General features: G+C 38.6%; 1 protein-coding gene across 5 annotated transcripts in view; it reads right to left on the bottom strand.

The window, feature by feature from the left end:
* Wdpcp (WD repeat containing planar cell polarity effector) overlaps nucleotides 1-16,524 on the bottom strand; it is a 333,990-nt gene that overhangs the window by 43,136 nt on the left and 274,330 nt on the right. For all 5 annotated transcript variants that reach the window (XM_029483315.1, XM_021175452.2, XM_021175454.2 and 2 more), the window contains one exon: nucleotides 4,107-4,269. In XM_029483315.1, the coding sequence (XP_029339175.1) occupies nucleotides 4,107-4,269 (163 nt within the window). The remainder of the gene's footprint in view (nucleotides 1-4,106; nucleotides 4,270-16,524) is intronic.

Below are 16,524 nucleotides of genomic sequence, written 5' to 3'. Positions count from 1 at the left end.
TATCACAATTGCTCTGTAGTAAAGCTTTAGGTCAGGCATGGTGATTCCACCAGAGGTTCTTTTATCCTTGAGAAGAGTTTTTGCTATCCTAGGTAAGTTTTCTTTTTTATGCTTAGCACTTTTTATTGTATATTTTATTTATTTACATTTCAAATGTTATCCCCTTTCCTGATTTTCACCCTAGATAGCCCCTATCCTATCCCCCTCCTCCTGCTTCTATGACGGTGTGCCTCCACCCATTCAATCACTCCCACCTCCCCACCCTTGCATTCCCCTATACTGGAGCATTGAGCCTTCACAGGACCAAGAGACTCTTCTCCCATTGATGCCCAACAAGGCCATTCTCTACTATATATACGTCTGGAGCCATGGGTCCCTCCATGTGTACTCCTTGGTTGGTGGTTTAGATCCTGGGAGCTCTGGTTGGTTGATATAGTTGTTCTTCCTATGGGGTTGCAGATCCCTTCAGCTCCTTCAGTCCTTTCTCTAACTCCTCTATTGGGGACCCTGTGATCAGTTCAATGGTTGGCTATAAGCATCCATCTTCTGTATATGTCAGGCTCTGGCAGTGCTTCTCAGGAGACAGCCATATCAGGCTCCTGTCAGCAAGCACTTCTTGGCATCTGCAATAGTGTCTGGGTTTGGTGACTGTATATGCGATGGATCCCCAGGTGGGACAGTCTTTGGATGGCCTTTCCTTAAGTCTCTGTTCAACACTTTGTGTCTGTATTTGCTCCTGTGAGTATTTTGTTCCCTCTTCTAAGAAGAACTGAAGTACCCACACTTTGGTCTTCCTTCTTCTTGAACTTCATGTTTGTGAATTGTATCTTTCATATTTTATCTCAGCATAGAATAGCTACCATCATGAAAACAACAACAAATACTGGCAGGAGGAGAAGAATTGCTCTCTGATGTGCGAGTGTGTGTGCACACTGGAAATCACTGAGGAGGCCTCTATAAATGTGACAGATATCCAAAGCAGTTTGTGCCCTCCAAGACACTTCCATGTTCATGTTTGTTGCTCTGTTCTCAATAGCAAGAAAATGCAGTCAGCTGAATGGCCATCAACCAACAGCCTAACAATGAAAGTATGAGAGATAAATTCAGTGCAGTTTTGTTCAACTGCAGAAAAGTTGATGCAGCCAAATCACATTAAGTGCAGTAACTCTGGCTCAAAGAAAACAAACCCATTCTTAGATTTAGATGCTATAAATTAATTTTTGTATATGTGGATTTATGTGGAAGTGTGTATAGAAACCAGGAAACTAGAAAGGGTCCAACAAGAAGGGGAAGAGGCTTTAAGAGAACAGAGGAGTTGGAGACTTTTCTTGAGAGTAGAAGGTAAACACTGAACACAGACTACTTCAGCAGGGATGGGGAGGAGCAACATGGAGGATGGATGGGAGGAGGGCTGATCAGAGCTAAGTATGTGTGAAGAAGCTGTAAGACTGGGAAAACATGACCCACTATTCTGTTGGCTAATTAAAGATAAAAGTGTGGACAGAGGTACCCTGTGCAAGTAGATAACCCCACTCCCAGAAAACATAAGGTTATTAACTAAAACCTCAGCAGCAGGCTCCTGAGTTCCCCAGAATAAAGGACATGGTTATTCCTGCTGGCTGTCAGCAGAAGTAGACTGGAAGACTCTTGATAAAGACAACATATTATTGTGGGCTTAAAACACAGAGGAATGAAACCGACACTGAGCAGGAGGGTTCCTCCTGAAGGACAGCCCTTAAAGTGCCAGCAGAGCTATGTGGGCTGGCATGAGATGGCTCTGGTCAAGTCTTTTCTGGGTTATGGACCAACAACCCTCTGTGCTAATCTAATGGCTTGCTAGACAAGACCCACTGGCGCAAAGGTGGCATGGCTTTCAGACTGGCAACCAATGGTTTTTTATCAGACTTCAGGAATGCTCACATGAGGGAATTTGAGTGTAGATCTATAAACCTTGCCAATAACTCATGGCCAGTAATTCTATAAACCTTAGCAAGGAAGATGCTAATGCTGTTTTGATAACTGACAGGATGTGCCTGTTCAACTGCCTTCTTGTGATGGTTTGTATATCCTTGGACCAGGGAGTGGCACCATCTGGAGGTGTGGCCTTGTTGGAATAGGGGTGACCTGGTTGGAATGGGTGTGTCACTGTGGGTGTGGGCATAAGATCCTCACCCTAGTTGCCTGGAAGTCAGTCTTTCACTAGCAGCCTTTGGATGAAGGGTAGAACTCTCAGCTCTGACTGCACTATGACAGCCTGGATGCTGCCATGCTCCCACCTTGATGATGATGGACTGAACCACTGAACCTGTAAGCTAGCCCCAATTAAATGTTGATTTTTATAAGACTTGCCTTGGTCATGGTGTCTGTTCACAGCAGTAAAACCCTAACTAAGACACTTCTACATACTGAAATTTAAGTTATCAGAATTGTCCTGCTGCAATCTGTGGTCAGAGAAGCTTCATTTTGTAGTGGGCAGTGGTTATTGCACAGACTCATAATGGATGTCCAAGTGCCGAAAGTGCAGTTGCTGAATTCTCAGTTATAGGTGGGATATCTCCATCACCTCCTTACGGATAAGGGAACACCATGTAAGAGTGAATACATGTAGGTGTGAGAGGGAAGGGTGAAAAGCTGTGGAATGCTGACCTCTGGATGCTGTCGCACTTGAATTCTCAGCAGTGTGGTCACCTGTGCAAGGCTGGCATAGGACTAGGCAAGCCAACACTGTCACGGAAGAAGAGGGACTCATGAGGTCTTGCCCTTTACTGAATTAAAAATAAAAATCTTCTAAGAAGATTTTTAATATGGACTGGAGAGATGGCTCAGTGGTTAGGAGCACTCACTGCTCTTCCAGAGGTCCTGAGTTTAATTCCCAGCAACCACATGGTGGCTCACAACCATTTGTAATGGGATCCAGTGCCCTCTTCTGGTGTGTCTGAAGACAGCTATAGTGTACTTATACTCATATACATAAAGTAAATCTTAAGCCAGGCAGTGGTGGTGCACGCCTTTAATCCTAGCACTTGGGAGGCAGAGGCAGGATGGATTTCTGAGTTCGAGGCCAGCCTGGTCTACAGAGTGAGTTCCTGGACAGCCAGAGCTACACAGAGAAACCCTGTCTTGAAAAACCAAACCAACCAAACAAACAAACAAAAAAAGCCAAAACAAAAAACAAAAAACAAACAACTTAAAAGGAAAGAAAAGATTTTTAATATGTGTGTGTATGTGTGTGTGCACACGCACATGCCTGGATGAGTTTATGTGTACCATATGTATCCAGGTACCAGAGGAATCCAGACTTACAAGCAATTAAATAATTTCTGGGAAGGGATAGACTTTTTTTTGTGCTATAGCCACTCTGGTAAGTTGCTTACAATCCTCCAAATGACTCTTAACCCTTATTTTTGTAATTAACCCTAATTATACTCACTTGGTTCACACACACACACACACACACACACACACACACACACACACACCTTAAAAAGTAAATTCAATGAATATATTAATAAGATTATATATTTCATGACTAAGTTTTTTTATCCCCAAAATGTAAGGTTGACTCAAAATAAGCTAATCAAAAAATTTAATGCATCATTACAGAATATACCAATACAAATTGCACAATTATTTCAGTAGGTCCAGGATAGGCAGTTGACAATTTAACATACTTTCATGAAGGTCCTGAAGAAACTATGTATGGAGGGAACACATCTAACAGAACAAAGGCTGTATGTATTAAATCCGTAGACAAAATCATGCTAAATGAAAAGATATCTAGTCCACTTCCTCCATAGCTTAGAATGAGACAAGGTTTTCACTCTCTCTACTCTTATTCAATACTGAGATTGGAGTCTTGAAAATAGCAATAAGATAACAGAAATACATACAGGGATATAAGTGAGAAAATGAGACAGTTATCTCCACTTGTAGATGACACAATACAGAATTGATCCAGTTGAATCATTTGACTCTTGGATCTGATAAAACACATTCATCAAAGTGGCAGGATACAAACTCAACATAGAGAAATCAGCTGCAAGGTCACATCTGTTGAATGTGAAATACTTCTGTATGCAGTAAGCTCCTAACTTACTATATCTTACCTGCATGAAGGGCCATTTGGTATTTTCTGTTGAAGAGTTTGTATGTGTGTTGAACCAATGGAAGGAAGAAGGCCTGGAAATTTGTTTTCTCCTTCAGGCGTTAGAGCTGAGCTGGCAAAACCTTCATTCAGCATGTCTCTTCTGTCCAAGGGCCCCAGGAGCTCTGTTGTGTATGAGATGGATGAGATGTGAGAGAATGGAAATACAGTCTCTGCTAAGGAGCTCATGGCTAACAATTTTCTCATGCCTACTGCAGCCCTCTCCTTTGTTGTTTGCTAAGTAGTGCTTGGTAGCAGGGGGTGGGAACCCTGACAGACCCTGTCTCTGATAAGTGCTATCATTCTGTTTACCTATGAGGTTAACAACATGAGTTCTCAAAATCAAATTTAAAAATTCTTTTGTACTTTGCCTATTCACGTTGATTTGTCAACAATTTAATCACCTTTTTTGCATACTAAAGAGTTTAATATAACAATTTAATTCTGCAGTTTTTGGTTGTGGAAAATGCCAGTATACAGTACAAACCAAGGAAATAAGTCTTCTTTGCCTTAAGGATTAAGGATCAGACTGACAGATGCTTTCCCAACTGGAGTTAGTTTGTTTTATTTTATTTATTAAACTAATAAAATGTATTTTAAAATATACAACTCAGTATTGACATTTTTTAAGTCAACAAAATAATTTATAATAGTTAAATGCCTCTTAAATATACATGATGTCTTCTGTAGCTAAAGGTAATATGCACTCAACCAGTTTTTAAAATCTATTTGAAACATCAAACATGATAGAAGTAGAAAAAAAAATCTCTTATGAAGTTCTCTATGAAAGGAAATTGTGACAAGTTCCTGATTAGACAGAAACTGTTCCATCTCCAAGGGAGAATACACAGTGTAATTGTAGCTTCTTAGAATGAGTTGGGTAGTGTTCCTTCTGATTCTATTTTGTGGAATAGTTTGAAGAGTATTGGTATTAGGTCTTCTTTGAAGGTTTGATAGAATCCTGCACTAAATTCATCTCGTCCTGGGCTTTTTTTGGTTGGGAGAATTTTAATGACTGTTTCTATTTCTTTAAGGGTTTTGGGACTGTTTAGATGATTTATCTGATCCCGATTTAACTTTGGTATTTGATATCTGTCTAGAAAAATTGTCAATTTCATCCAGATTTTCCAGTTTGGTTGAAAAAAAGGCTTTTGTAGTAGGATCTGATGATTTTTTTTTGGATTTCTTCAGTTTCTGTTGTTATCTCCCTTTTCATTTCTGATCTTGTTAATTTGGACACTGTCTCTGTGCCCTCTGGTTAATCTGGATAAGGGTTTATCTATCTTGATTTTCTCAAAGAACCAGCTCCTGGTTTTGTTGATTCTTTGTATAGCTCTTTTTGTTTCTACTTGGTGGTTTCAGCCCTCACTTTGATTATTTCCTACTGTCTACTCCTCTTGGGTGTATTGCCTTTTCTTTGTGTTCTAGAGCTTTCAGATGTGCTGTTAAGCTGCTAGTGTATGCTCTCTCCAGTTTCTTTTTGGAGGCACTCAGAACTATGAGTTTCCTCTTAGCACTGCTTTCATCATGTCCCATAAATTTAGGTATGCTGCACCTTCATTTTCATTAAATTCTAAAAAGTCATTAATTTCTTTCTTTCTTCCTTGACTAAGTTATCATTGAGTAGAGTGTTGTTCAGCTTCCATGTGTATGTGGGCTGTTGTTTTTGTTGCTATTGAAGACTAGTCTTAGTCTCTGGTAATCTGATAGGATGCTTGGGATTATTTCAATCTTTTTATATCTGCTGAGGCCCATTTTGTGACCAATTATATGGTCAGTTTTGGAGAAGCTACCGTGAGGTGCTGAGAAGAAGGTATATTCTTTTGATATAGGATGAAATATTCTAGAGGTATCTGTTAAATCCATTTGGTCCATAACTTGTTAGCTTTAATATGTCTCTGTTTAGTTTCTGTTTCTCATGTCCATTGATGAGAGTGGGGTGTTGAAGTCTCCCATTATTACTGTGTGAGGTACAATGTGTGCTTTGAGCTTTAGTCAAGTTTCTTTTATGAATGTGGGTGCTCTTGCATTTGGAGCTTAGATGTTCAGAACTGAGAGTCCTTCTTCATAGATTTTTTTTTGTTTGATGAGTAAGAAGTGTCCTTCCTTATACTTTTTGATAACTTTTGGTTGAAAGTTGATTTTATTGGATATTAGAATGGTTTCTCCAGCTTGTTTCTTGGGACCATTTGCTTGGAAAATTGTTTTCCAGTCCTTTACTCTGAGGTAGTGTCTGTCTTTGACACTGAGGTGTATTTCCTATGTGCAGCAAAATGCTGAATCCTGTTTGTACATCCAGTCTGTTAGCCTATGTCTTTTTATTGGGGAATTGCATCCATTGATGTTAAGAGATATTAAGAAATAGTGATTGTTGCTTCCTGTTATTTTTGATATTATTATTGTTTGTGTGGTTATCTTCTTTTCGGTTTGTTGAAAGATTAGTTTATTGCTTTTTCTAGGGTGTAGTTTCCCTGTTTGTGTTGGCATTTTCAACCCATTATCCTTTGTAGGGCTGAATTTGTGGAAAGATATTGTGTAAATTTGGCTTTGTCATAGAATATCTTGGATTCTCCATCTATGGTAATTGAGAGTTTTTCTGGGTATAGTGGCCTGGGCTGGCATTTGTGTTCTCTTAAGGTCTGTATATCACCTGTCTAGGATGTTCTGGCTTTCATAATGTCTGGTGAGATGTCTGGTGTAATTCTACTAGGTCTGCCTTTATATGTTACTTTCCCCCTTACTCCTTTTAATACTCTTTCTTTGTTCTGTGCATTTGGTGTTTTGACTATTATGTAACAGGAGGAATTTCTTTTCTGGTCCAATCTATTTGGAGTTCTGTAGGCTTCTTTTATGTTTTTATGTGCATCTCTTTCTTTAGGTTAGGAAAGTTTTCTTCTATAATTTTGTTGAAGATATTTACTGGCCCTTTAAGTTGGGACTCTTTGCTCTCTTCTATACTTATTATCCTTAGGTTTAGTCTTTTCATTGTGCCCTAAATTTTCTGGATGTTTTGGGTCAGCATCTTTTTGCATTTCACATTTTCTTTGACTGTTGTGTCAATGATTTCTATGGTATCTTTCTTCTCCTGAGATTCTCTCTTCTATCTTTTGTATTCTGTTGATGATGCTTGCTTCTATGACCCCTGATCTTTTTCTTAGGTTTTCTATCTCCAGAATTGTCTCCCTTTGTGATTTCTTTAGTTTTTCTATTTCCATTTTTAGATCCTGGGTGGTTTTGGTCAATTCTTTCACCTGTTTGTAATTCTTTAAGGGATTTTTATGTTGCTTCTTTAAGGGCTTCTAGCTGTTTACCTGTGTTCTCCTGTATTTCTTTAAGGGAGTTACTTATGTCCTTCTAAAAGTCCTCTATCATCATCATGAGATGTGATTTATAATCAGAGTCTTGTTTTTCTGGTGTGTTGGGGGCAACCCGGGCTCACTGTGGTGGAAGAACTGGGTTCTGATGATGCCAAGTAGCCTTGGTTTCTGTTGCTTATGTTCCTGCCCTTGCCTCTTGCCATCTGATTATCTCTGGTGTTAGCTGGTCTTGCTGTCTCTGATTGTGGCTTGTGCTTTCTGCAAGCCTGTGTGTCTATATTCCTGGGAGACCTGTTCTCCTTTGAAGGAATTTGGGTATGGAAAGCTGTGGCACAGGGTTGGCTCCAGGATGCAGATGGAAACTGGAAGGATCCTGTCCGTGGCTGTTCATTGGTTCCTGTGTTGTGATGGCTCTGCGGGGGGAGTCCCTCTTGGGTCAGGAATTTGAACAGAAGTGGTGGTCTTACCTGTGCTCACAGTTATGTCAGCACTCCTGGGAGGCCTGCTCTCTCCCAATGGTATTTGGGTATGGAGCACTGTGGCACAGGATCAGCTCCCGGCACCCTACATTTTCTTAATGCTATTCAATTGCCATAGTATTTTATTACTTTGGACAATTATAAGAAATCATTCTAATTTAATATATAGTACATAAAGTTAAATCACTTTATGGTATTTTATGTGTATGTATATGTGCTTTTGTGCACCATATGCAGAGAAGGTAAGACGATGTCAGGTTCCCTAGAACTAGAGTTACAGCCAAATGCCAGCCCATCTAAGTCCTACACAAGAGCAAGAACACAGTTAATTGCTCATATATCTCCCCAAGCCTCCAAGATATCTTTTAAAAACATTTTATTTAGATTAGTATTATTTCAAAACTTTCAAGTTGTTTTAAAATGTGTGTGTGTGTGTGTGTGTGTGTGTGTGTGTGTGTGTTGAAAACTGTTTAACCACCTACCTGAAAGTTTATGTATGGGGTCTTCACTGTGTTTTATTTCATGGGTCTATAGGTTTATCTTTAGTTAAGTATCACAGTGTTTTGATTACCCTACCATTGAAACCTGAAAGTATGACATATCTGACATTTTCCTCAGGTTTTCCCTGACTATTCAGCACCCTTTGCAATTCCACATGAATTGTTTAATAGAGGGCTATCAAGATAGCTTAGTAGGTATGCATTGCTCACCACTGAGCCTGAAGACCTGAGTCTGATCCCCAGAGCCCAGGTAATGGAGGAAGAAGCCTTAGTCCTGCAGGTGTCCTCTGAGTTCCACATGCATAGCATGCTACATGTACACAGGTGTAAATGGATAAATCCATACAGAAATTAAGGCCCGTCTTTGCTGTTTGTAAAGTTGTCATTGCACTGGGATAGCAGTTCTACTGACTAGTCAGTAGCCTTGAGTAGAGTTGCCATTTGTCAATAGCTGTCTTCTAGTTCATGGATATGAGATGTATTTTCTGGTTTTGTCTTTACTTTTTTTTTTTTTCTTGAGACAGTTCATGCATGTGTAGGCTGTATTTGAACTACTGGACTCAAAGGATCTTTCCATTTCAGTCTTCAAACTCTTGGAACTACAGGTATGTGCCGCCATACCTGGCTCTCTACTTTCTTTCAACAACTGTTTTCAGTGTAAAAATCTCTCACCTCCTTGGTAAGGGTTAGTTTGCTCTTTTGAAACCACTGTAGACAGAGTGGTTTCTATCATCACTGTTTTAGATCACTCCCTTTGAGCATGTTGACATGCTGATGTATCTTCTGACACTTTGGTCATTCAATTTTTCAATGGAATTTAAAATTTAAGAGTTTTCTATATATAATATGACCATGTAATTTGTAAATGCTTTTTTTTCCTGTTAAATATTTTTGCAAAGTTAACCTGGCTAACAAATTCCAGTACCTCATTAGATATAAATAATATAAATGTAAATAACAGACATCTTGATTTCTCTTTGCCCTATAGAAATAGCTTTCAGTCCTTTAAAAATTGTATTTACTTATTGTATTGTAGGTGTGCATGAACCATTGTGCACACACAAAGGTCAATTATGTCTTTTTACCATGTGGCTCTGGGGACAGAAATGAGGCTTGGTGACACATGCTTTTACACACTGAACCATCCTGGCAGCTCTGGCTGCTAGTCTTATTACTCAGTTTGCTATAAGCTGTTTGTCATAGGTAGCCTTTTTTATGTTAAGATAATTTTCTTTACTGTGCTTTGTTGAGTATTCTCTATCATGCAAAAGTGTTGACTCTGTACATGCTACACTAGCACTGGGAAGATCCTTAAACTTCTGGCCCTCAGTCAGTCAGTGGGACAGACTATCCTGGCTTTCACTTGTAGAACCATTCTAGCTTTCCAGAAGTAAGTCCTACTTGATCTTAGTGTCTAAGTCTTGCTTATATTTTCAAATCTGTTTTGCTAGTGTTTTGCTCAGGACTTTTCCATCAGTATAATCAGAATTTTTGGTCAATATATTTCCTTGCCTTTGTATGACTTGGTATTAGACCATTACCTATTAAAAACAGTTCTGGGAAATCCCTTCCTCATTCTTTTGGGAAGAGCTTGAATGGGGATGTTGGGAATTTGTCTTTAAACCTTTAGTAAACTTCTCCAGTGAGGCCAACAGGTCCTGGGGTTCTCTCTGTTGGGAGGCTTTGGTCACTAATTCAGTTCACTTACTAATTGTATGCCTGTTTCTATATCTGATCTATCTCAGGAGGGTGGTGTGCACTTACATGATGCTGGCTAAGCCCCTTATCTGATGTGTTGGTTATGATTCCTGGAGGCACTTCTGATGTTAGCAGGGCTGCTTTGGTTGTCCTGTCAGATCTGCGGTTTGTTGGAGAGCTGTATCTTAGGTATCATTAGCTTTGCCTTTTGTCATTTTCTACCCTGTGCTGTTGCCTGTTCTAATCTTATTATCTCTTCTGTTTCCTTTTGTTTTAATGTGTTCTTTTATACATTTCTCAGATATAAAGTTTAAGCTACTGGTTTGAGGCTTTCTTCTTTTGTAATATATATCATAAATTCACATATTTTCCCTTTTCTCAAAAAGTTTTAGAATTTTGTGATTCTCTTTTTTTGGGCTCATTGTATGTGTGTTGCTTTATTTTTAAATATTTATGGATTTTCATGCTTTACTTTTGCTACTGATTTTTGGTTTAATTCCACTGTGATCAGAAGAAACTTTATATGATAAAGATTTACTTTAGGGCTGGAGGTGTAGAGATCCTGGTTTTGTTTGAGTCCCATCACAGCAAAGTTGAAAAAGAAAATAGACCTATTTTATTGCCTAACCTGGGTTAGTCTTAGAGAATGTTCTGGGAGAATTTGACAAGAATGTGTATTCTAGTTTTATGAATATCCTGTATATATTTGTTAAGTCTAGTTTGTATACAGCATTACTGAATTCTCTATTCACTCTTGAAAACAAAAGAAACCAGAATTACTTAGAAATTTGCTTTGGTCTTTTTTTCTCGGACAAAGTTTGTGGTCCATGCACCAAATTCAATTGACAGATGTTTAACCTACAGTGTTTAAAAGTTATTTTTAGTTATTTACCAACACTGAAAATTGGTAAACTTTTTTTTCTTTAAAATTTCACGTTATTTAAAAGATGATACATTCTTGCATGTGAAAAGGATATGATATTTAGACTTCAGTGTCCAAATGAAATCTGATTGGAGCATAGCCACTGTTGTTTCACTTGAGTAGTTTAAACTGAGATTCTGTGACCTATAAAACTCAACATATTTCCTGATTCGTGAGGCCCCTTCTGTGGCTCAAAATATTTCATTCCCTTGCTTCTTTTTGTTTCTTTTGTCTCTTGCAGTGTTTTTATTCTCTCTTATTGTACACATGCTGCCGGATGCTCACAGGACAGAAAGACAGCAGTGAAGATTCAAGAGACTGGATATGATCTCTGCTTTAACAGTCACCTAAGACAAACTATCTCATCTCTTTGACCTTCTTTTTCCTCACTTGTTCAACAAAAGTGATAGATTAGTCTTGAACAGTGGCACACATCTGTCATGATCAGCATTGGAAGGGAGAGGCAGGAGGATGAGCAGTTCAAGGCTAGCTTGGGCTGGAGAGCAGATTCTTGCTTCATGATAGTACGTTCCTGAAATGTTGGGTATAAAGTCTGAGTTGTCCATTTCAACAATGGTTTGACTCAAGACAATTCAGTGCAGATCACATTTGTTATTTGACATGATCTTCCACATTATTCTTAAATCTTTCTATTCTGTTGGCTCTGTGCCTTCAAAGAAGATACCACCCAGTCTCCAGAGGATTTTCAGGGCAAGACACATTTCAAGGTGTGTAATCACATGGAAGAATGAAAATCTTTTATAAAATTGTCTGTGAAACTGACAGCTCTACCTAACAGAAGCCATTAAAGTATTTACAAAGTAGCAGCTCTCTTGTTAGACATACAGGTACAGGGCAATCAAAATAAACAAGCTGATAAGTGCAAGATAAGCCATGGCCAGTTCTGTGCATACACTGAACAATATTTAGAAAACTCTGATGTTTACACAGCAATCATATTGTAAATTCTCAAGTCAAAAGAACATAGAGCCAGTAAGAGCTGAGCTGTTCACAAGAATTCTTCATAGTGATCTTTTAAACAATTTAGGAAATCCCTAACATAATCTTTTAAGAAGTGTTGACCTGTTGGTATGTGTTATTTTTGTACTTAAAACATAGTTGTAAGTGAATGAAGAGATCAGTTGGGTACTGTGCTGTCCCAGAACTTCAGCCAGAACACTTAGGAAAAATGAAATACAAGTATTCTATACCTTAATCTACTAATACTTAATTCTCTCTCTCTCTCTCTCTCTCTCTCTCTCTCTATATATATATATATATATATATATATATATATATATATCAAAGATCTGGATTTTCAAAAGTTTTATAGAATTCAACATTGATCACTGAAAATTATAGACCACAGCAGTGTGTACTTCTACCCCTTGGCATCAGAAAGAGGAAGGTCTGGATCACTGGGGAGAAAAGAGATATTTGTCAAGCTCCTGGGATAAGATAGTATGAGCCTGCTTATTTTACTGAGTAACTTGCTTATTAGAAGGATATTATTTGAAAGAAAAGAAAATCTTTCAGTAGTTATTTTTAAGTATTGTATACTAACAGCTTGAGAAGAACTCCACAATTTCATTAGTGGATTTTTGTGAAAAGGCCAGGATTATCCCAAATCTTTGACAATATTTTGGCATCATTCAGTCTGCTTCAAGCTTCCCTCCTGCGTTAGTGTCTCTACCGTTGCTGGGATTAAATAGCTGACCAAAGCTACTTGAAAGAAGGCAGCTTTGCTCTGGCTTACATTTCAAGGTCCTGCTCATCACACAGGAAGTCAGGGCAGCAGGAGCTAGAAGCAACTGTTCACATCACATCTGCTCAGGGAGACAGAGCAATGAACACCACTGTTCAGCTAGCCTGCTACCCACAAAACCCAGAGATGGTGATCACCACTGTCAAGTCAACCAGTCAAGATGTTCCTCCATAGGCATGGTCAGAAGCTGATCGACTCTAGAGGATTTCTTCATGGTGTGCTGGTCTTACATGCCACTCCAGATCTGTGAAGAAGTGACAATCATCATAAACCCACTCACTGGGTTCTAGGTGTGGGATTACTATGTTGCCCAGACGGTGTTTACAGGTGTTCAATACTATGCCCCACCTATTTTTCACAGTTTTCAAATATAGTATTTTCCATGCTATTGATAAGGAAAATATATTTAGAAGTGGGAAAGGTCAGACGGCGCATGGTAGTGGTGGTGGTGGTGATGGTGATGGAGATGGAAGCAAGAGGATGCTCAGAAAGTGTCAGCAACTAAAAAGAAGAGGAAAAGGGAGGAGTGGTGTTTTTAGGGGAAGGGTATGCAAGGGCAACTACATCTTAGGGGAACCTTTAAGATTGTGTAGTGCTGGCCTCAGCTACTTCACAGTGATCTACATAAACGGCACATCCTCCAGTACAGAAATGATATATAGTCAACTGATAGCTTTGTTTATATATTTTAAACAAACCGCGCATATTATATTTCTTTGGAGGGAGACTTTTTTTTTTTTAGGTCTGAGACAGTATGTAGCCACGGCTGACTGTAAATGGATTCTTCTGCTTCAGTCTCCCAGTGTTTTGATTCACAAGCATGCACTACCATGCCTCCTGTGTTTTAATATTTTTTAATGTCTTTAACATCAAATTTTCTCCTTATCATCTCAGATATTTGATAAGTGGATGGGCCTAAATGGAAAGAAAACAATAATCACTCATTCTTGAGGGTCATGTAAAATACTAATATCTGGATCTGTCTGTCTACCTGCCTGTCTTTCTTTCATCAGGACCATTTTAAAATAGTGTCCTACTCTATATAGTCCAGGCTGGGCTTGAACTCACAATTCTACTCAGCTCTCAAGTGCCAGGATTGCAGACATGTACTAGCACTATTAGACTGAAGATTTGTGAATAGACAGAAATGTATTCATTATTAAAATTCGATATCAAAAACGCAGGGAATGACAGCAGTTAGCTGTCTGCCATCTGCCTTCAAGTTAGCAGCTATGTCCAGTCCTGCTCTTGCTCAGCCAGCTTGCTGTACATGCTGAGACATCTGGATCATTGGTGACTAAGTCACAGCCAGATCATTATTTCAAGTATTTTAGAGTTCATCTCTTAAAATTCTTAGGGTTTCAGAAATGAGGCTCCTCCCCTTTTCTAGCCATCACCAGAGTTTTTGCTTTGCCGTCCTTCCTTTTAGACTGCTAATATGGATCAGGACAGTGTCAGCAGGCCAGGTCTCTCTCTCCTGTTCTATTGTGTCTGCTATGCTGTAGCCATATCTGGCTGTGGATCATTTGATTATTTTAGGTCCATTTGGATGATGTAGGTAATTTTCTAGGTCTACTTTGCCAAGTAGCTACACATTCACAGACTCTAAAGATGAAGATATAACCATATGGCAGAACTAGCCTCCTACTCATTTTCAGAAACATTCCCTCCATTCAGGTTCTACTAGATTGCACATAGTTGTGCATGTACAGTAAGTTTCCACTGTGTGTCTGAAACATTCTCTTCTTTATTTTTAACATTTTTGAATCAATATTTCTTCTTTTTTCTATGTATTTTCCCCAAACCATCTGTCTATCTGCATGCTCTATATTCAACACACCGTTAGACTTTGCTTTGTCATGTTTTCGTTTGATGAAAAAGTTTAGCTCATTTATTTTATCTTGTTTGTGGTAAATGTATGTGTGTGTGCAAACATGTATGGGTGCACACTTCTTCATGATGTATAGAGGCCAGAGGTCAACACCAGTTGTCTTCCTAAATTGTTTTTCTACCTTATTTATTTTCTCAGACAATTTCTCACTGAATGTGAAGTTCACCTCTTCAGCTAGCCAGACTAGCCTCCAAGCCCCAAGGGCTGTCCTACCTCTGCTGCTCTGCCTGATAGCACTGGGTGTTGCACCATGCCTGGGTTTTATGCGCATGCAGAGGATCTGAGCTCATCTCCTCGTGTTTACATGGCAAGTGTTTCTGGCTGTGCCAGCTCTGAGCCCCAGATCATCACTGTTATTTCCTCAGATTTGTCATTTTGATTTATTTATAGCCTTTTAGTATCGATGGATGGCCTACTATGGGGTTCCTCATGGATCCACATCTGTAGAAACTCAAGTTCATTATATAAAATACCATGGTATTTATATATGACATACACATATTTTCTCATATCCTTTAAATACCTAGTACAGAGTAAATGGTGTAAATAATTAATTCTATATTGTTTAAGAAAATGATTTTTTTAAAATGCATTTTCAGTATAAATGGTTTCCCTCAATTATACTCTTTCAAAAAAACTCCCAGCTATACTCTTATATATAAAAATATGTCATGTGGCTATGCAATCTGTAATACTTAAGAAAGTCTGTGGTCTTTATTTCATAGTTAACATTTACATCCACACCATCCTATAACACCTTAGGTACCTGTCATTGCTAGGACCACACTGTATACTGGTTTTCAAATGTGATTGATCAGAACTCAAACTAGTCCACAACTATTCTCAGCTTTATGGTTTGTCAATGTTATATTTTAAATAATAGTAGACATTTATACTTCCAGCTAGCGCCTGTAAGGCAAGAAGTGTTCTTTCATTTTGTCATGTTAACAGCTTTACTATGTTGTGTCTGTCATTGTACCTGTTGAATGAAGCACATCCCCAGGGCTCTTTTATTCTGCAAAACCAACTAACTAATGAGAACAGGTTCTCTCACTATCCCCCTTGAAGGGCCTTGACAACAAACTCTCTGTTTTGTTTTCATGATTTGGGCTACTTATACAATTCTATGAATAAAACCATGCTGTGTTTTGTTACAAGGTTCATTTGTTTAAAGTGTAATAATATAAATATTATAATTTAAAGTCTTACTGCTAGTATTTTTAGCAAGTGTAAATGCCATGACTGTCTCTCTCCTCCCTACCATCACTCTGCCTGCTCAGTCTTCCTCTTCCTTAATGGTTCTAATTTCATTTCTTTCTGATTTCAAATGTGTACATGAACGTAAACATAATAGTTGCCTTTCTGAGTCTGGGTTATTTTGCTTGTTATGTTGATATTTCTAACCATTTTCCTATAAATGATATGACTTTAAATATTTATTACATTAAGCACAAACTTTAACCCCTTTTGTGTAAAATAAATTTACATAAAATGAAAACGGGGCTAGGAAAGTACTTGGTCAATCATGAGCACCTAAGTTCCAATCCCCAGGACCCAGGCACAGCAGGATGTGTCTAAAATTCCATCCCTGGGAGGCAAAGACAGAAAAGTCCTTGGAACTCACTGGTTGGACAGCAAGTTCTGCGTTCAGTGAGAGATCAGCTCAAAATATGAAATGAAGCAAAGACTAAAGAAGACACCTAGCATGGACCTTTGGCCTCCACACATACACATGCACTTTAGCATTTCAAACACATACACACACACACACACACACACACACACACACACACACACACACACACACA

Source organism: Mus caroli, chromosome 11 (genome assembly GCF_900094665.2).
Source record: "Mus caroli chromosome 11, CAROLI_EIJ_v1.1, whole genome shotgun sequence".
NCBI classification, from domain to species: domain Eukaryota; kingdom Metazoa; phylum Chordata; class Mammalia; order Rodentia; family Muridae; genus Mus; species Mus caroli.
Note: the sequence above shows the minus strand (reverse complement) of the source record. Positions and strands in the feature narration are given on the sequence as shown.